Source organism: Gossypium hirsutum, chromosome A08, assembly GCF_007990345.1.
Source record: "Gossypium hirsutum isolate 1008001.06 chromosome A08, Gossypium_hirsutum_v2.1, whole genome shotgun sequence".
Classification (NCBI taxonomy): Eukaryota; Viridiplantae; Streptophyta; class Magnoliopsida; order Malvales; family Malvaceae; genus Gossypium; species Gossypium hirsutum.
The window spans coordinates 22,889,109-22,910,929 of NC_053431.1; the positions used below are offsets into that span (position 1 = coordinate 22,889,109).

At 31.3% G+C, this 21,821-nt stretch overlaps 1 protein-coding gene across 2 annotated transcripts; it reads left to right on the forward strand.

Moving 5' to 3' along the window:
* Nucleotides 1–9,697: 9,697 nt before the first annotated feature.
* Nucleotides 9,698–17,311, forward strand: LOC107897857 (ethanolamine-phosphate cytidylyltransferase). Of its 2 annotated transcripts, none has more exons than XM_041074719.1 (10): nucleotides 9,698–9,851; nucleotides 10,335–10,729; nucleotides 11,418–11,653; nucleotides 11,770–11,927; nucleotides 12,814–12,885; nucleotides 14,427–14,494; nucleotides 15,280–15,400; nucleotides 16,129–16,194; nucleotides 16,286–16,408; nucleotides 16,884–17,311. In XM_041074719.1, the coding sequence occupies exons 2-10, from the start codon at nucleotides 10,368–10,370 to the stop codon at nucleotides 16,953–16,955; spliced, it is 1,278 nt and encodes a 425-aa protein (XP_040930653.1). In that variant the 5' UTR covers nucleotides 9,698–9,851; nucleotides 10,335–10,367; the 3' UTR covers nucleotides 16,956–17,311. The 2 variants fall into 2 exon arrangements, with proteins under 2 accessions (XP_040930653.1, XP_040930654.1); XM_041074720.1 differs by having other exon boundaries at nucleotides 16,286–16,401.
* The last annotated feature ends 4,510 nt before the right edge of the window (nucleotides 17,312–21,821 follow it).

Below are 21,821 nucleotides of genomic sequence, written 5' to 3' on the forward strand. Positions count from 1 at the left end.
TTGATCGATCGAGCTAACAAAATTCTAGATCCATTTATGATTTTTTTATTTGTCACGTTCATAGTATGGCTTACCTCAATCCCGAGTAAGTGATGGACTATGTGCGCGTAAGTCTTATACTTTGATGTATTAAAAGCCTAAGTTTAATTGGTAATAGAGCCAAAAGCTAGTACGTCGAGTATATGAATCCTACATGACATAGCTTTGCTTATGATAATGGAATTTGTAACACTCCAAAATTTTCTAATTAGACACATGGCACTATTTCGGTAGCGGACATAGTAAATTCGTGAGAAAATAGGAAAATGAGTAAATTAAAGTATTATTATGGAAAAAAGTTGATACTTGAGATGAAAATTAATGAAATGATTTTTAGAAGTGAGAATGTGGAAAAAAATGACTAAATTGCAATTTATAAAAAGTTTGACACTAAAGTGAAAATTTGGGCAAAATGAAAATTGTGAGTTATTATTTATTAATTTTAATAAGAATAAATTGGAATATGTATTGGTGTGATGAAAATCACTTTTTTTCGGGCTGAACTGGAAAAAATTAGAAATGTAATGACCCGAAAGTTAGTAGTATCAAAAAATAGGGGTGATCGTTTGATCGAATTGAACCGAATCGAATGAAAAAATTTTGAGTTAATCGAGTTGACGAATCATATTTTATCATCCTAATTTGGTTTAAAATTTTCTCGAATCGAGTCGAGTGAGATGGAATTCGAATCGAATTGATCGAATATATTTGTTCGAGTTAAATTTTAAAAAATAATTTTGGGTCCTTGTAACCACTGTCCACCATCGTAATAAAATTGTCCACCTTAACCAAAATTTTTATTAATTTTCATCACCTCATAATTTATTTATTAATTTTTTATATACACTATGTATTTTGGAATTAAAAAATATATTAAATGTAAAAATGTGATTTTTTAATAAAAGTTATTTCAAAGATAAAATGTGAAATTGATACCAATATAAAATTTTAACATGAATATTTAATGGCATAATTAATAATTCAATTTTAATATAAATATTCAATATGACTAAACAATTTAATAATAAATATAATATAAAATGTGAAATTCAATTTAAGAATATAAATAATAGATATAAATAAAATTATTACTATTTATGTTTAGTGATTTTTTTTGGATAATTATGAATTTTTACTTGAGAGTAGAGGGTGAGAAGTAAAAGATTAGGGGAAAAATAAAAAGTTTGAGGCAATAAAAGTTTGAAGGAAGGTAAATAGGGGGAGTAAAATTTTGGAGGGAAAATATTAAAAAAATTTGGGGGGGGATTAGTTTGGGGTAGATGGGAGGTGGGATGTGAAGGAAGTAAAAATTTTAGGGGGAAAGTGGGAGGGAGTAAAAATTTTGGGAGAAAATAAAAAGTTTTAAGGGTTTTTAGGAGTAAAATTTTGAGAAAAAGTAAATGAGAGAGTAAAATTTTGGTGGGAAATGGATTTTGGGTAGATTGAGGGGTTGAGATGGAAAGGAAGTAAAAGTTTTGGGGAGAAAGTGAGAAGGGGTAAAAGTTTTGAAGGAAAGTAAAAATGTTTGAGAGTTTGGGGTAAAAATGTAAAATATTATAGTTTGATATTCGAATTATTCGAATTATTTGAGTTATTTGAATTCGAAAACTCAACTTGATTTGAACTCGAAATTCGAAAAAAAATTCGAGTTGACTCGAATAACTCGATTCGTTTAACTTGAAATTCGAATTTTTTTCGATTTTTTCGAGTGGAATCAAGTTTTGCTCACCCTTATCGAAAAATACGGTTTTAGAACGCCATTTCTGTTGTTTCAATCCTGTAAATATTATTATTTAATATTTATGAGGTTGGTATAAAGGTTAATTGAAAATTGACCCCTTAATTTTGTCAAATGGATAGATAATTAAGGTATAAGGACTAAATTTGAAAAGTGGTAAAAGTTAATTTTAATTAATTGAAGGACCAATTGACCAATTAGACCTTTTTTATTCTAAATTGTAAAAGTGGTAAAAGTTAATTTTTAATTAATTGAAGGACCAATTGAGCAATTGGCCCTTCTTTATCACGTCAAACAGTAGTGGATGCAAATTGTCATTCACTAATTTTGTTAATTAAGTTTAACATTAAGTTAATTAAGATTTATTTAATTAATTATGTTTAATTAATTATTAACTAAAGTATATAAGACAAAAAAAAAACAAAACATTTTATTCTCTCCATCTTCTTCAACTGTAACAAATAAAAGAAATAGAGTTTAGGGAGCTTCAAACTTTTGGCACAAAATTGGTATGTTCAATTAAGTCTTTATCTTGTAATTTTAATGTTTTTAAGGTCGTGGGAGCTTAATTTTAAACCAATTTTTAAAATTGTTAAAGTTTCTAAAAGTTGCCATTGATTAATTCTTAAATAAATTGGTATTAATTTGTTAGATTTTAAGAATAAATATAAAAATGACTAATTTATAAAGTGAAAATTGTTAGTTTTGAACATAGGGACTAAAGTGTAAATATTTCAAAATTGGTATGAAATTTCTGTAATTATGGACAGTAGAGGGTCCTAAAAGGATTTAATTGAGATCAATTTTGAATCGATGCTCAAATTTAAAAGATATTACAATTTTGGTTTTAGGGACTAAATTGAATAAAATAAAAAAAAATTTAGGGAGCATTAAAAAATGCAATTAAACCGATACATACTTATAATAGAATGAAATAAGAGGGTTGAAATTGATAAATTGAACTGAATAATTGTATAGATAGAAAATTGGACCAAATCGAAAATAATCAAGGAAAAGACAAAATTATTGAATAGTCCTTGAAGTTTGAACTTGTTTGTTGATTTAACTAGGTAAGTTTATATGGTATGTTGGTATTTAAATTTTTATATTTTTCAATAAAGAATTTGTGAATGTTTGATAGTAATTTGAATTGTTTGCAATTTGGTACAAAATGTGAGATATGGACTAAATGGGTTTATAACTAATAAACGAAAAGTTGGAAAATAATTATAAATCATATGAGGGTAACACACTTATGATAATGTAAGCACTGAGTAGTTGCTTTCGTAATGGTATGTCATTAGCAAGAGTTCAGTCACAATACTATAGCGAAATGACATCATGACTAAATGAGTTTATAATTAATAGGCGAAAAGTTGGAAAAAAAAGTATAAATCATTTGAAACCTAATTACATATGTCCAATTGGTCCCTCCACTAACTCGTTGAAACCAAAAATGAATTGTGTTTGAATAGAAATGAACAGAATGAATAGGAAAAGAGAAATGAGAAACCTTTAGGAATGATTACGGTTTTTTCCAAAATGGAAAAATGAAATCATTTAGAAATTAATGTAGGTTTCCAAAATGGAAATGGAAATGGAAATGGAAACGATTCATTTGCAATTCTATATGGATTATTTAAAAATGATCGAAAAAATGGGTTTATGTTTTTGAGCTGTTTTGAAGCCCGAAAATAAAAATAAACCATTCGATAGGGGTGTGCACAATTCGCCTAAAACTGAAAAAATTCGGTTAACCGACCGAATTCGGTTAATCGGTCGGTTAACCGAATTTTTTTGGTAGGGGATCGGTTAATAATTTTAAAATTTTCGGTTAACGGTTAATTTGGTTCGAAACAGGTCGGTTAACCGAATTTTTTTGGTTAACCAAAAAAATAATATATACAATTATAAGATATAAATAGTCTACTATTTAGTATTTACCCTACCCAAACCCAATCCAACATAAAAACCAATCTAATGTATTTAAACCCAAGTGGCCAACCAACCCAACCCAATTACCTAACTTAATTACCCAACCCAATACAAATGATTTAATAAATAAAAATAAAAATCTAAAAGTAAAAATCAAGTAGAACTAAAACACCCACATCTCAGTAGCTCACTACTCACACAGACGATAGAAAAAAAAAGCCCTAACTTTTCAAGTTTGAAATCCCTAATTAAAATTTTGAAATCTCTCAAAACCTTCAAAATCTCCCAAAAGGCCAAAACCTTCAAAAGTATCATAGCTGCGGCAAGCAACCCGCTGGTGTTGTCGTCGAAGCAGCAAGCAGGCAAGCAGCTAAGGACAAGGTGCTGGTCAGCTGGTCTAAAAAAAACGATAGGTAAGAGATGAAGGATAACAAAAATAAAAGAAGAATATTTTTGCCTCACTTTCCTTTGTTTCTTAATATTTTAACCAACCCGACATTTACAAACTAATATCTTAATTGCTTTCCCTGCAACTATTTTCTTGTAATTACTTTGCCTTCATGTATGAGACCCTTTCCAAACTAAAACATTCCCAAGGGAGGGAATAGCAGCATAAGTCATTGATGAGAGATTGAATGCATAAAATTAATAGCTTGGTCCCTCAACACACACTCTCATGGTTTTATCCCTTACTCTGAGGAGAGATTGAATGCGCTTCTTGACTCGGTAAAGAGTAATGCACCATATTGATCCTTTATATGTTAGAGGTTTTAGATTCCATGTGCATTGCTCTGGGGCAATATCTTCGGCCACTCCCCCCAAATTTTTTTCTTTTTTTGATTTGTGTGTATTGGGTGAAAATGTGTTGAGACAATGGACAAATGAGTTTCTCAATATATTTATCTTATGAATATATTAGTGTCAGGCACAAAAGTAAGGGCTAGAAAAAAGATGGTAATGTTGTCAAAAAATTTCTAAGGGAGTGGGAAAAAGGGATTTGGTTTAGTTGAGCCTTTTTTCATTTTTTACTTTTGTTTTTGTTAATTCGGTTAATTCGGTTAATTTTTATACTTATTTTAACCAAAAATAAAAAATAAATAAATTTTGGTTAATTCGATTAACCAACTGAATTAATCGAAAAAATTTCGTGTCGCTTAATTTTTTTGAAAAAATTTCGGTTCGATTAACGGTTAAAAATTTTGAGGGGTCGGTTAATTTGATTAATGCTATTTCGGGTCGATTAATCAGCTGGTTAACCAAATGAATACCCCTACCATTCGGTCATAGTGAACGTGTTGAGTTATGAAACATTAAACATATTTTCTCGAAATTTTACCAGGGTAAAATTGTCAAAATTTTATTGGGAGTAAAATCGTAAAAATTTTATTAGGGGTAAAATAGGGATGAGAAAATTATTTAATATAAAATATTAAATTTTATTTTGGGAAATAGAAAAATCGAATAAGGTTGGATCACACTTTATCTATACTTTTTTTCTGAATCATCTGTTTTTACTTTCGTCTTTGTCTGTCAATTTAGGCGAATATATCTATACGCATAACATAATAACGTAATAAAAATAAGGATTCAATGGACCTAGCCAAGTCGAACATCATGCACATAAGGGGTATTATTTCTAATTCCTACGTCTAGAGGATTGAATAAACCATGCTCTGATACCACTAAAATTGTAACACCCTTACTTGACTCGATCACTGATTCTGGATATAGAGTGTCACAATTGAACTAGTTTGATCTAATATTTTAATCGAAAATTTCACCAAATGACTTTATTAATTTATTTCGAATGTTCCTTACAATGGAACCTTAAGCCAAACTTAATTTGACTACCTTGAAAGTTCTATACTCTAAGAAAAACTATTTAATTACAATATATTTAACCTTGAGGTGAAGCCTCTGAAGGTACCTATTCTTATGTGGATGACACCATATAGACGATAATCTTCGATCTAACACGGTCTGGCTTGGTCCCTCCTCAAGATCCTTAATCATCGAACGGGTCTTGCAAACATAGGCCCAAATCTGTAAGTTCAAAAGAACTTAGTGAGTTTCTTTACTATATTACTCATAAATAGACCCTATCTTGTAGGGGTAGTAAAATGAAAAGAAACTAAACACATTTAACTCCCTGATTGTTTTGGGATAATTTCTCTTAATCTAGGATGATGGACTCCGATTCATTTTTCAAGCTTGTCTATTAGCAGATAGGCTGATAAGTGATCTTCCCTTGTTGATTCTATAGCCATCTGACTAGTTTTGGTGATTTTTCAGATGTCTCACAATAACTGCGGACTCTATCCTCTCTTCGTCTACATTCGTTCTTTCACCATATATTTAAGGTTTTCCTCTTAAACTTCCATCCTAAAGACCCTTTGGTTATGTCTTTCTTGGCGTACATTCCAAATTTAACTAGTCCTTGATGGACTCATTTTTATTTTTATTTTTTAATTATAGTCATGAAAGACTTGCTAACATCCCATCAGTCAGGTTAACTAATAAGGACCCACGCCACTCTAGCGGACTTAATCTCATTTCACCCTGCACCCGACTAAAAAGTTGGATAGATTACTTACTCATAATCCGCCCTTTTTGAGATACCTTGCCTTTAAGGCATAACAAGTTTGTTTATATTAGACCGTTTTAGCCCACAATATCTAATAGATTGTTATCTGAGTGACCATTTGAGTTTACAAATCCTTTTGTATATTGGTTTCCTATGGGATTAACTCTAAGACGGATATACACGCAATAGTTTCCCCTCAAAGAGGAATAGTCTTGACAGACATAACTACCACTTGGATAATCCTATAAGTACCTCTTTCTATCCTTAGGTTCCAACTAATCCCTATTTACCAATTAGACTGTCTGGGTATATACATTTATGCATCATTGTATAAGTTACAGTTTCAACGAAGCCTTATACTGGGAGTGAATCTCTCCTTACTTTTCCAAGACCTTCCTCTAACATCCAGAGTTTCTTAATGGTGGAACCTTACCTACGATCTACAGATAGATCTTCTTTTGTTTGCCTATATACAAGGCATTATCAATACGACATCCCATAATTGGTTTTAGCTGGGTTACAACCATATGCCTTACCGGCTTCCTTGCTTGTCGTTTTGGTAGACATTTCTCATTTCTAATACTTTTGCATTATTCGACTGATTCCTCAATTTTGCTGGCTAGCTATCGCTTGTCAACATTTGCAATTTTCTCACTTGTGTAATTTTTCCATAATTATCGTCCTAGTCGACTACCCCATTTTTATTGTCCCGATGGACTATCCCATGTTCACCGTCCTAGTGGACTACCCATCGTTTATTGTCTCGGTGGACTATCACATGTTTAATGTCCTAGCAGGCTCTATTGGTTGCCATAGTCGAGCTATGATCTTACACTTGTAATCCCTATGTTTAATGTCCTGGCGAACTATCCCATGTTTACTATCCTGATAGATTCTATTGGTTGCCATAGTTGAGCTATGGTATTACATCTTAACCTTTTTGAGGTGTCACCTCGAAGGACCTAATAACCGTTTCCACGATGTCATCCCAAATGATCTTACTACTATTGCAATGTTGCTCCATAGAGTCGATAGACCGGTATCATGGTGTTGCTTTAGCAAGCCAGTCAATATTATTCTATCTCACATCTAACCTTGATGCACGAATACCGCAGTGTCCCATTTGTAAGGCCCGGAGCTCCGCATATCGTGGTTTATAACCTACAACATCAGATTGTGGAATTTAATGAAAATTTCATTTTCCTATCTATCTGCTCATTTCTTCATACAACAAATCCTACTCCATCTATCCCATCTTTAATTTCCCTCCATACTCCACAATTCATAAACACGCAGACACATGCATATCATCACATAAACAAAATAACATGATATACGCTAAGTTTATATATAGTACCACAACCATTTCATGTATACCAACACACTTGTAGACATTTATATACTTACTCATCCTTATGCATACATATAATTCTCAAACAGCAAAGATCATACCAACTATATAACATTCAAAGCACATCCATGTATGGAGTATAAAAACTCACCTGATGCTTATTTGCTTCATCAGCTTAGATTTTCTGAATGTCAGAGCTTCCATTCTCCTGGCAACTAAGCATGATAATCAAAGTCATAAAATAAATTTAACATTCCCACTTAAAAACTCAGTTTCTAGAAACATGCAAAACCCCTTAAAAGTTAGGGAAGTTTTTAACTTCATTTCTTAAATTTACGAACATCGGAGGACTTAGGACTTTACCAGTTCACTGGATTTTCTACTTTTCCAACTCAAATCTCATAATCACCACTTTATGTAAAGCTTCCTAGAATTATCACTTCTTCGGAGTAACCAAAGAAGAAAATGGAGAAGAGAATAAAATTAAACAAAATTGATAAAAGTTCACCCTAGGAATTCATTTCTCAGCTATTTATAGCCCTTCACACACGATTATCAACCCCATAAAAATTATCCATCAGTAATCATTTTGTTTCCCACTGAGGAACTAGTTGGTCTTAATCCAATCGAATTAGAATTAGGACTCAACTATGTCCAAATCAACGACTAATTTTTTTTATTTTTCAGTAGAACCCGTCAACTTACGACTTCCTTTAATTTAACCCCCAATTATTCCTAAATTTCAGACTTAAGGAAAAACCAGGTGTAACAGTAAGTGTTAGCTATGAGAGTGTGTTATTATTACCATATAGATACAATTAATAGATAAATGAAAATTTTGAAAAATCCAATCTAATAAATAATGAACAATTAAATAAAAAAATATAGAAATTACATTAAAAAAAAAGGAGAAATCCACACTTGTCATCATTACATGGTTTTGTACCTTATTATATTAAATATACTAGTTTTCTCACCAGCACAATGCACATTAGGGACGGAGTTAGGAGGCTGACAGAGGCTCTCGCCCCCCTAAAATGTAAAATTGTAACATTGGCTTTTTAAGTTTTACAAGATTTAATTGAGTAAAAGGTAAAATTATAATTTGACCCTAAAATGATAAAATTTTGATTTATTCCTTTAAAAATTAGAAAGATATAAGTTATTACAACGTGATAAAAAAAATTGCACAGTATAATATATGCCCAAAACGTAGAAAAGATAAAATATGTGATGATATTTTGATATTAAAAACGGTTTCAGAATCATATATATTACCAACATTTACATACTATTAATTAAAATTTTTAATGAAGCAATATATGAAAGAATTAATAACTAAAAATATAAAATTTGGTTTAGAAATTAATATAAAGTTGTAATAAAAAATATTAAAATATGTGTAAATAATTTGGATAGAGTACATCAAATCATATATATAATATAATTTAACAACAGTGTTTATTTATAACACAATTACATAAATATATTAGTTTAATAATGTTTTAAAATAAAAAATAATATTATATATTAAAAGTAGATTTAACAATACTTAAAAGTATTTTATAAATGTAGAAGCATTTTAATTAATTTCCGTATAGTGAGTGTGAAATTTGTTTAAATATATAAATCTTAAAATATTTATTTATCAAGGGAAATGTATTATTTTGGTCTTAGAGAAATATTAAATAAAAATAATGTATAATGTAAATTAAAATAGTGAATTATTATTTTTAAATAATTTTTTTTTTTAAAAAAAGGTAATTCAACAAAGCAAGTATACCATTTTTAAATAAACCAAAAATTTTCCTATAAAAAAAAATATAAAAGAAACATGATATGGTGTAATATATAATATATAAAATATGATTCTAAATATTTGAATTATGCCAACAAAGACTTGTATTTTTTTTAAAAAGAAAAGTTTATTTTGTTGTATATATACATGTGATATTGATGTGTGGAAATTAAACCCGACCCGACTGCTTTGGGAAAGAAAACAAACAATTGGAAGGATATTTGTGAGAAAACGATATTATTTGCAACTTGTTTAATTTAATTAGACGAAATGCAATATATACTGGGCCAGCTGCCACTCACAAATCCCGTGTGAGAGAAACGAGAGAAGGGAAAAAAAAAAAAAGCAAACAGAAAAGGAGAGGAGACACGAACCCAGAATTAAAGAAAAACTACAGCAAAGAAAGGTAAAGATTCGATCTACAATCTTCACATATTCCAATTCTCACGCTTTTTCGTTTCCTTTCGTTAGAATTTGCAGTCCTCAAACTCAATTAGATTTGCCCATTTTTAACTAAAATTCATATGATTTGGCTTCTTGATTTTGCGTAAGATTCAGATTTAACACTTTCTTAACAAATCCAGTTTTAATTAAGCTTTTTCATACTTCTGAATTTCATTTTTGCATGTATTTATATATAACCCATAACACATTTATTAATTTGTATGTTTTACGAGTTTCAGATTCTCTTTCAATCCTTGCCAATAAAGGCCCTCCTTTCTGCCCAAATTAGAAAAGAGAAATTATATTAATTGCCTTTTATTTATACATAAACTTTTGTGTAAAGTTAGCCTAAAGGTCTCGGAAATTTTCCTTTATTGCAAATCTTACATTCTTCTTCTTATCATTATTAATAAAATTATTATTATTTGGTATTGCCATGTTTTAGGTTCTGTGTCTCCTGTTATTGCGGTTCGAAGAGATGATGGCAATGGAATACGAGAGTAACAATTGGATTTGGGACGGGGTGTATTACTGCCCACGTCTCTTTGGTGGCCTAATGCTAACGGCTGCCTTGCTTGGTTTGTCTACCACTTATTTCGGTGGAATTGGACTGTTCCCATTGTCATATGTTTGGTCAGATTCAGGGATCTTCCACAAGAAGAAGTGTGAGAAGAAGCGCATTCGAGTTTACATGGATGGGTGCTTTGATCTCATGCATTATGGCCATGCCAATGCGTTGAGGCAAGCTAAGGCTTTGGGAGATGAATTGGTGGTTGGGGTTGTAAGTGATGAGGAGATTATTGCCAATAAAGGTCCTCCTGTTCTGCCCATGGAAGAGAGGTACTAATGTGACTCTGTCTTTTGTTCAATATTTTATTTCATTATCTGTAGTTCATTTATGCCTTATCCTTGTGTTTTGCACATATAAACACTGCTCTTTTTTGAATCTTCATTAACTCTAATCACATGGGAAGCAGTCACGATGTCTTAGCTTATTAATGAAGGTTTTGAAAACTAGCACAGCTCAAAATTCTGTGATATCCTCATATGTGAAAAAATAAATTTGTTGAAAGAAAACAGTGAGGAAAAAGATTATCTGTGTACGTGTGTGCGTGCGTGTGTGCATGCATGCATGCAAGTCTATATCTAACCAAATCTGAAGTATGAGAATCAAGAAGCCTAATAAATTGTAACAGATTAGCTGTTTTACAATGGAACCTTCACATGCATGTAAAATCAGTTAATGAACAACATGAATAGCAGAGGCTAGTTATCTGGTGCAACAATTTCTTTTTCAAGAGCATGTAGGCAAGAAGGCTGTATACCTTAGGTATTATCTTTGCTTCTAACTTATTAAGCTGTATTGAATTTAATATCTCCTATGCAATAAAGTTCTCAACTTTCAACTTGATTAATCTGCATGCCGGTCTTTCCCTTGATGGTTTGTTTGTCAACTCGCTAATGTTGGTAAGATTTTTGTAATTACTGTATTGTGTGGTTCCATGGATCTCATTGAAGTTCTCTCCAGGCTGGCACTTGTTAGTGGATTAAAGTGGGTGGATCAAGTAATAGCAAATGCCCCCTATGCAATTACTGAGCAATTCATGAACAGTCTGTTCAATGAGCATAAGATTGACTATATAATACATGGTGATGATCCTTGCCTTCTCCCTGATGGATCTGATGCTTATGCCTTGGCAAAGAAAGCCGGCCGCTACAAGCAGATTAAACGCACTGAAGGTGTCTCCAGCACGGATATTGTTGGTAATAAAAATTTTTCTTGAGATGTGTTCAAGATTCCTTTGTTTGAACCCTTTTCATCTACTAGCTTCTGTAAATTCCAGTCAGTTCTAATTATTTCACTAATTATACATATGTAGGAAGAATACTTTGTTCTGTAAAGGATACTGAAGGGGGTGGAGATCATACTAGCACACTTTTGAATGGAGATTCAGGTGAAAGATGTCATTCACAAAGGGCTCAGATTTCCCAATTTCTACCAACATCTCAGCGGATTGTGCAATTTTCAAATGGCAAGGTACTATTTATTTTCACACTAGCCAGCCTAAGAGAAACTAAGCTTCATATTAAGGATCCTTCAGAACTTTCTTTGAGATTAGCTCATTGATATAGTTACTTAAGAAATTATAATCTTAGGCAGCATGAACATGGAATAAAGAGTGCACTCTTTAAAATCTGTTTGCAAGAAAGAGTTATAGCCTCAAAAACTCCAAAGTGCTTGGCGAGCCTATTACTAAAAATTATACTAAAGTTATATTACGTTTGTCAAGTTCAGTTGGTAAAGGCATACAAAGTGCTAATTTCCTCTCCTTTGGCAGTTGACAATAACAAGAAAAAGATGATTTTATACCATCTTTCTTCAAATTAGGCTGGCTGAGCTACTCATTTACCATAGCTATTGTCTTGTTATGACCAAACCGGCCGACTGCCCTTCTGGCTTGTAGTCCCTTTGCAATGTTTTATTAAAGATGTGTTCTGTAGCATCATGAACGTAAAGGTCTGGATAAAATGCTTATGTAAATCTTTTGCTTGAAAGATAATTTTTAGGAAACTGATTAAAGCAATTTATTGGACGGACTTTAAAGTATACTATGGATCAATGGTTTGGAGCATTCATCACTTTGTTTTTCATTCTCTTTTTTTTATCTCACTAGTAGTAATATTGTTTCAAAATGGCCTAAAATTCTGTCATAAGTCAATTCCCTAGCACAAGGGATGCTTGCAACCATTTCTTGTAAAAAGTTTAAGAGCTATTTTCTTCTTTATCAGACGTGGGGGAGAGTGTGGGGGTATGGATGGATGTGGTGCCAATTTAGTTCTTTTGCTTTCTTTCTCCTTTTAACTGTATGTTTATGAGAATGCATGGCTTTCTTTGCATGCCAATCTCATTCAGTTTTCTTCAGGGACCTGGACCAAATTCTCGCGTTGTATACATCGATGGGGCATTCGATCTCTTTCATGCAGGGCATGTGGAGGTATTACATCCCTTTGATACTTTTCTCTCATCTGAATATTTTTTTTTATGTTATTATGATTCCATAAATTTGGTGATTGCTCTCAATCAGATCCACATGTTATTCCAGTGTTGTTGTAAGATAAGCATTCTACTGTCTCATTGTAGCCTCTTTTAATACACATTTTGGTGCAAAATTTGAGCATAGCTTACTTTTATCTGGCTTGGCTACCATTGTCTGCATATATGAGCTGAGCACCTAACTGATATTGTTGCTCTATGGTGAGTAAATAACCCAACTGAAACTTTTAGTCCTGATGATAATTAAAATATAGGATGCCTATCCTGTAATGAGGATCCTTTAGATATGCACTTTCTCTATCAAATTTTAAACTAGAGTGGTGAACACAATATTGTTCAAAGGCTGGGTGTTGATGCAGCTCAATCTATTTAATAATTTAGGTTACTACCTTTGTGATAGTCAAAGGCATAATTGATTTGTAGGGACCCGTGTGGGGAATAATTACTAAGTTAAATGCCAGAAGTTCTAAATTATGTACTTCATTCTTTTGATTTAGTGGTCTCCCAATGTTGAGTGAAGTAGCATGACATATATAAGATTTAAGGTAGGTATGATTAGAAAGCAACATTACCCCTTACTTTCAAATGGGAGATTGCTATTTGAAAGCTCATTTGCGTTGTTGAAATGCTGTAATCTTCATCATACTACCAAACAGCTAATTAATCCCAATATGGCACCATCTGATGTGTTTTGTTGTAACATTTAATTACACTTTGTAATTGAGAACCTTTTTTTGAATCAATAACATGCTAGTCTGGATGTGGACATCTTCTGACTGATCTTTCAGGGAAAAGGTTAATTATTCTCATTTGTAAAGGACATTGCCTTAAATATGGAAGTGGTCTAATGCTTCATCCTTAATTAGCTGATATTATTTTTCATAATCAAGATCAGAAAATGTGCTCATATATTCATTGGTTAATCCACAACAATGTTTGGTGTTAAGAAAGCCTGTGCTGGGACTTACACTGCCATCACCACCCGCATCTAATGTTGGTGATGGACCATATATCTTGAAAGTCCTATGAATGCATTGTGATCCTTTGGTGGATCAACAAAGAAAATAGAAACTGTAACAAAAACTTGGAGGTTACTGCTAGAAATATGCAGTTAGTCATTGGAAAGGCAGAAAAAGGTTTGGAGTTAGGAAGGAGGACTGCAATGCTGAGAATGATATGTTCTTGTGGCTACTGAATAAGATTGAAGAAATTAAGAATATTAAACTTACGAGTTTATGATTTCTGATTGTTGGAGAAGAGGAGAAACAACCTTATTTATTTATTTATGTTTTTGGGTGAGGGGGCCCTGGCTGGGTGAGGATTTGTCTGAAAGAGTGAGAGAGGGTATATACCATCATAAACTTTAAGACCTGAAAAGAAAATGCTATAATTTGTGATCCACTGATCTACGTTCCATGTTATTTGTTTTTCTGGAAAAATGAAAGTTCTGCAACTGATTCCATGTTGTCCATGTTTACTCAGATCCTTAAGAAGGCTAGGCAGCTTGGAGACTTTTTGCTTGTTGGTATCCATACAGACCATATTGTGAGGTACTTCATTTATTTTATGCTTCGTTTATCTTTTTGTTTTGTTAGTATCTTTAAATTTTGTTGTAATACTTGAGTCTAGAAGGTTGAGAGTTAACTTCAGATACACGCTTGTAAATTTGCTTATCTAAACTATATTTAAGCACTTTATTTAGTTGGTGTCACCCTTAACCGGGCCACTAACTCAGTTATGAAATTATAAAAATATCTCTTCTTTTAAATTATAATTAATATTATTATGATGACACTTTTTTATTTTCATACTTTTGTGTTATCTTTAATTAAAAGATTAAAAATTACAAATCCAAGGTCTGAACACATGTTCAATAGTATTAAAATACAAGTTCATTACCAGTCAACTTATATTCATTATTGAATAATTTTAACAGAAAATATCTTTAACATACAATATTTTCATTCATCTTCTATACTACATTTAAGCACTGCGCTGAGTTGGTGTCACACTTAGCAGCTCACCAACTCTGTTACGAGATTACAGAAATACCTATTCTTTTAAATTATAATTAATATTATTATGATAACACTTTTTGTCTTTTCATACTTTTATATTACCTTCAAATAAAAGAATTATAAATTACAAATCCAAGGATTGAACATATGTTCAATACTATTAAAATACAAGTTCATTACCACTCGACCTATATTCATTATTGAATAAATTTTAACAAAAAATATTTTCTTTCACCCGCATTGTGGGTGTGACAAATTGTAGTGTTACTAAAGAGTTTCTATATAAGATATTACTCATGCGTCTACTTTGCATGCAGAGAGCACAGGGGGATGCCTTACCCAGTTATGCATGTTCATGAGCGCAGTCTTAGTGTGTTAGCTTGCCGTTATGTTGATGAAGTTATCATTGGTGCTCCTTGGGAAGTTACTAAGGACATGGTGTGGTTTTCTCTTGAATTTTATATTGCTATGTCTATAAATTAATTGTACATCCCTTCGATTACGTATCTATTTATTTGTATCGGTTTAGCATAGTTATTTCCTTGGTGGTGGCACAAAAATATGCAACAAGCTATAGTCTGTTGGCTGTAAGTTTTAACATGACCTAATCATGGTGATGAGGACCTCTATTTTCATTTTTAAGCATTTGAAGTGAGCAAAAGGAAAGGGTCTTGGTTCGATAAGGGGGAATAAGTCTTATTTTCATGTATTCCTTATTCTTATTATCCATTTTATCAAATCTTGTACAAAATAATGCATCCAGAAACAAGAATTTAGATTCAAGATATTGTTCCTTTTAAAGAGTAGACACATCCTCCTTATATGCCAAAGCATGTCCATCCATTAAATACTTGTGCCATACGGCTTGATGATTTAGTTGTTACTAGTTTCTGTAGTCAGGTCTTGGATTTAGAAATCCCCCCTCCTTCTCAGGCCTGAAAAAATACAAGAAATATGTTTTTCTTTTCATTTCTTTTCTTTAAGAATTACTCATTTTTGTTTGTTGTTAACTGGTTGTGCATTTCTGTACTCTCTACAGCAATTCTATTGGTAATTGCATTATTGCTGCTGCCGCTGCTACTACTACTATCACCATTGCTATTTGCTCTCTCACTCTTCAAAATTGGAAAGCTGTCATGGCTCATAATATTTCTTTCTTTTAACAGATTACGACCTTCAACATTTCTATTGTTGTGCATGGAACTGTTGCAGAGAGTAATTCTTTGTTGCCTGTAAGTTTTCAGACCCTCTTAGGATTTAATTCATTGTTATGACCCCTTGTGTCTATGGATTTGGAAGAATTGCTGATTTTGCTTTGTACAGGGTGAAACTGATCCATATGCATTTCCGAAGAGCATGGGAATTTTTCGGTTGCTTGAAAGCCCAAAAAGTTTAACCACGAGTTCTGTATCCCAAAGGATAGTTGCCAATCATGAGGCGTATGTGGTACTACTTACTTACACTAGACTGCATGGGAAATTTTATTCTTGTTTGATTATTTGATGCTTAAATAGAAGTGGAAATTGATCGGCAATTGTTCACATTCTTTCAGAACAACATTACGTGCTAGACATTTAATTTATGGATTACAGATTATATCTTGGCTATGGATATTGTTGAAAAACTTTTTGCATGAGGCATGCACTGAAAGGAGTGTGCTTCTAACATCAATCGCATTTTGTTGGTCATTTTCAATTAGAAGAGAGATCAGTTGTAATTTTCTAGTTCCTTTGTATCTGATTTGCGTATCAAAATGTCTTAACTAGTAACCTGAATCATGGATGTTTTCTACATTTACTAGTTTCTTCATTTTAAGTCCTGCAAGATAGTGTTATTTCAGATGTTTAACCCTTTACTGAATGCTTGGATATATTTAAATATCATCTCTATCCTCAAAATTTTCTGCTGAATTTCAATGCAGAAACGCAATGCGAAGAAGGCACAGAGTGAAATGAAATACTATGAAGAGAAGACTTATGTCGCAGGAGAGTAGCTGATTTAGGTTTCTAATGTTAGCGAGTTTGGTACAGCTCTTCATGCTGCCTTAACAATTCATATTGATGTAGATGATTATATCAGCCTGTGGAAGACACAGACAGTATTATTGGAAGATAGAAAGAGTGCAAGGCATGGCATCAATACCAGAAACTTCCAAGCCAACGCTTAATTTATATAATTTTTGTTATTCCAATTTTTTTTACCCCAGTTTTCTGAGATTTTGAAGAACCCTTTAATAATTTGTTTACTACGATGCTTGTAAACAATGTAATCACTGATTACTTTACCCCTCCCTTGGGTGGGGCGCATGATTTTTGTGTGCTTTTAATTCAAAAGCAAAGGTACTCTGTATATTTGCCTAATTATTTTGATTGTTTCAGAGTGGTGGTTTACGATAAAAGACGTAACAGAAAACAATCATGTAATCAAGAGTGACCTGATTTGATATTTGGTTCTGTTTTCTTTTTGCTTTGCACGAACGAACGCAGAATCTCTTTTACCGTTAAAGAAAGGAAATATGACTCACGTTGGAAGTACAGAAAAAAACCATGTGATTGGAGTGATGAATCAGTAGCCGTTGTTTTCTTGTACATCAATTGAATCGGTAGCTTCCTGGGCAGGAGCCCTCATCAATATCAGCTAAATCCACGTCATTTGCCCACATTATTTTCAATTCCAAAAACTGAACGAGGAAATCGTATCCAACCACGAAACTCGGAAACTGCAGCAGTTATTACAACATGGTGAAGAAAAACATGAACTATTAGGGGAAAAGGAGAGCTAGAGATAAGGTTAGAATTTGAACAAGATAGAATGGGAACGCAACAGAGGATTACTATCATAATGAAGAGAACTATAGCTTGTTCTTGATTCTCCGGAAAGGACTCGTCGTCCTCTATAACGGAGGGCAAATCCGGCGACAAATAGGAGAAATTAGGTTAAATTCTTATTAGACCCTGTACTTTGCTTAAGTTGTGGATTTAGTCTTATATTTTCTGAATTAGTCAATTTTAGGCCCTATACTTCTTGAAATTTAAATTTTAGTCTTGATCCAACGTGGCACTTCAATCTAATTGGTTAAATTATGCTATTAGTCACATATTATGTGTAAAGTTACAAATTTAGTCTATATTATGTGTAAAGTCATTAAATCTATTAATTATTTTTTTGCGAGTAATTACATTTATGATAATATGCTTGCCACATTAAAATTTGAAAATAGCAAAAATTAATGAAAACTTGAAATTTAGTTTCTATACTTTTATTTCGAGGAAGTTAATTGTTCTAGTTTTCAGATTTCAAAATTCATGTCTAACTATTAATGCTGTTAAAATTATTTTATTAAATTTAAGTTCATTATAATGTACTTTTTAGTTACGTAACTACTAAGTGATGTTTCTTTAATTCTAACATGTCACAATAACAAATTTAACAAAAAAAAAAACTTTGTCAATAACCTGATCTGAATTTTAAAATTTGAAAATAAAAAAAGGATAAAATTCCTAAAATTAAAATTATAAAAACTAAATTTTGAAAATGTGAAGAATATATAGACTTATAACCAATTTAATAATTAATCAAAACTAAAATTTTAAAATTGTAAAAAGTAAAAAAAAAAAAACTAAAATAAATTATAAGCACTAAACTAATAAATGATTAGGTGGACGTCCCTCTCTTCAACTTCCCACTCAAACCAATTTTATTCTTTCGTCTTTCAACAAAGAAATTAACTTTGTTGGGTCTTGAACACACGAAACATAGACTGGCTGGTAAAATTAAAAATAATACAAATACTAAAAATTAAAATGATTATTTAGTGTGTTCAATTTTGATTGGATGGGTCCAACGATTTTAAGATTACAATTTTCTTACTATTATAACTATAATAGATGAAGAATTGAATCAAATAAAAAACAAAAACCTAAGTAGATGATATATTTATGATCTATGTCAATTATTTTCCTTTTATGAGATGTATATATTTAGAAACATCATTTTGTTTTATTTATGGTTATAATAAGAAATTTGATAAATTACCTAGAATTTTTTAATATATGGCTTTATGTTTCGTTTTATTCAATTTAAGGAAATATCATTGACTTACTTTTCTTTATTCACTAGAATTTGACTATAAACCTCCACAATGGTGTTTCTAACTTTTAATACATTGTCTTAGAATCTGCTTAAAAATTCGTAAGTATTTTTCGATTTTTTTTATTTAAACTCTAATTAATGTAAGTTATTTTAAAATTATTTAACCTACAAATTTAGTATATCAATATATTCTTTTTCACCCTAGAAAAATAACTCATTATACAATTAAGTATTAGTTTTTACAAACTTTCTGAGAATTTTGTATTTAATTTTGAGGGTTTTTATTTTGAGTTTCGGGGTTTAGTTTTATCTCCATCTCCTGTACTCTTCGTTTTCCATTATAATGAAATTATCTTTGTCCGTAATTTTTTATCCTTCTCGAGGGATTTTTCTACGAAAAATATTTGTGTTCGATTGTGTCAATTTTTTCATTATTTTACTTGTTCGTTGTTTAACCTGATTTATCCCCAACATATTAGCACGTTTATTTTTTTTATATTATGATTTTTAATTATTTTATTACTTTGGAATTGTCTTAATTAGTTTTTGACATGTTTTTATATTATTCTCGATGTTTATGTTGGTGTTATTTGCTTGTGGTAAGAGTACTCTAATTTCATATATAATCTGTGGCTTAAGTACCAAAAATGTCTAATTATGTTAAAAAATCAATTATACTTTTAACCGAATGTTAATAATCAATTTAACATTGAAATATACTTTTCCATCGAAACTTTGACAAGTCGTTAAGAGCTAACATAACAACTGATATAGCAATTGGCATGGAAAATATGATGATGTGATGGTTGCTATTGAAAGAATTTAACATTGAAATCTTAATTGAACTTTTAATTCTTTTACAAAGACTTAAACTTTTTTTTAGAAATCATAAAAGAATCATAAATAATTATAAAAGAGTTATAGAAAATTATATAAAATTAATAAAATGATAAAAATATTAAAAATTTATAAAACTAGTACTTCTTTAAAAATTTTTAAATTTTGAAAATTTTAATAATTTCTAATAATTTTAAAAAATTAATAAACAAATTACAACACCTTTATTTTCTCTCACACATTGCTATAGATCATACCTCAGGCCATCTTTATCAACTTTCCTTGCACTCATCTCTCTTCAACCAAAACTATTTCTCATCATTCAACTTAAGCAATCGAACACTATGAATAAATTCATAGTCACTCACTCAAACCCCTTATTTGACACCTTATACAAGTCTGATCAGTATTAACTTGAAGCTTTCCATTTCCTTATTATAAAAAACAAAGACTCCAAACCTTTAAAATAATTTTTTTATAATTTTCACTATTTTTATAGTTTCATATTTTAATCTTTTTATAAGTTCTAAATTTTTTATAATATTTTTCCATAATATATTAACAGTATTTTATAAATTTAATAAAATTTTTATATTTTTCTATAACTTCTAAAATTTTTATAATATTTTCAATTTTTTCTTAATAGTTTTTAAATGATTTACAAAATTGTACCCATGATGTTCGATAGTTTTAAACGAAGAATGTATTTAATTGAATAAATTGTAAGTTATACTTTGACACTTGAAATTGATTTACATGTTTAACTAAATGAGTGTAAAGCCAAGAGTCATTTGAGTGTTTTAAAAATGGTTTGGAACCCATTGATATAAAATAGTGTTGAGTTGGAAAATTTTGAAGTGTCTTTGGTAGTCCAGTAGGTGACGCCGCGACCTTAGCTTCTCAACGTCACGACTTTGTCTCTCTGCATTGGGATCTTGCATCCAACACACTACGATTTTGTTAGACAACCAATGATGCCATGACACCCTTTGTTTTGACATCTCATCCCTGTACACCATATTATTCACACTACACCATTTTAAGTTGTTTTGACCATCCGAGGGCCCGTTTTGAGTTCTGATCACTTCTGATCTACCCTGAATTGGTTCTAAATGATTTTAAATTGTTACCAAAGCTTTCAAATTGTCTCATTTTTATTTTAACGATTGTATAATTTTTTAAACTTATAACTCTTAAATAAATTTTAAAATTATTACTCGTACATGTTTCGTTGGCTTTTCCCCTTCGTATTGATCATTGGGACAGGTGAGGGGTATTGTAATACTCTTTGTCCGACCCGATCATCGAATCCAAACTACACGATACTATATTCTTTTCTGGAGCAACTAAAAAAAAATTCAATACATATTAACAATGTTAGTATGCTTACTAATTTAAAACACATTTCAATATGATGTAAAATCCTTTCTTGACTTATACGCGCTTACAAAATCTCTTTTACTAACCCGAGGTTGGTTAAGGACTTATTGTAAAGTTTTCAACTTACAGGCTGACGTCGCAACATCATGGCTTTCACATCACAACATCATTAGTTAGTGAGTTATATTGCGACTTTAGAAATCTCAACATCGCGACACCACTCACTGTTGTTCTATGTCACAACGTTGGGGAGATGTGGTCGCAATGTTGCCCCTGTTTTGGCAAAAATCACATTGGTACTTATTTCATGCTCCCTACGAACATATTTTAACATCCATATGAACTTTTCAAATTCCAACAAACAACCTAACCAAATTTACCAAATGCATAACATCATTCCAAACTATGCCCAATCAAATTTATAACACTTTTACACTCATTGATCACATAGCACAAATGTAACACCCTCTACCAGACCCAAATCACAGGATCCGGAAATCGGATGTTACAATACATAAACACTTAGCAAAAATTTTACAATCGGCGTAAA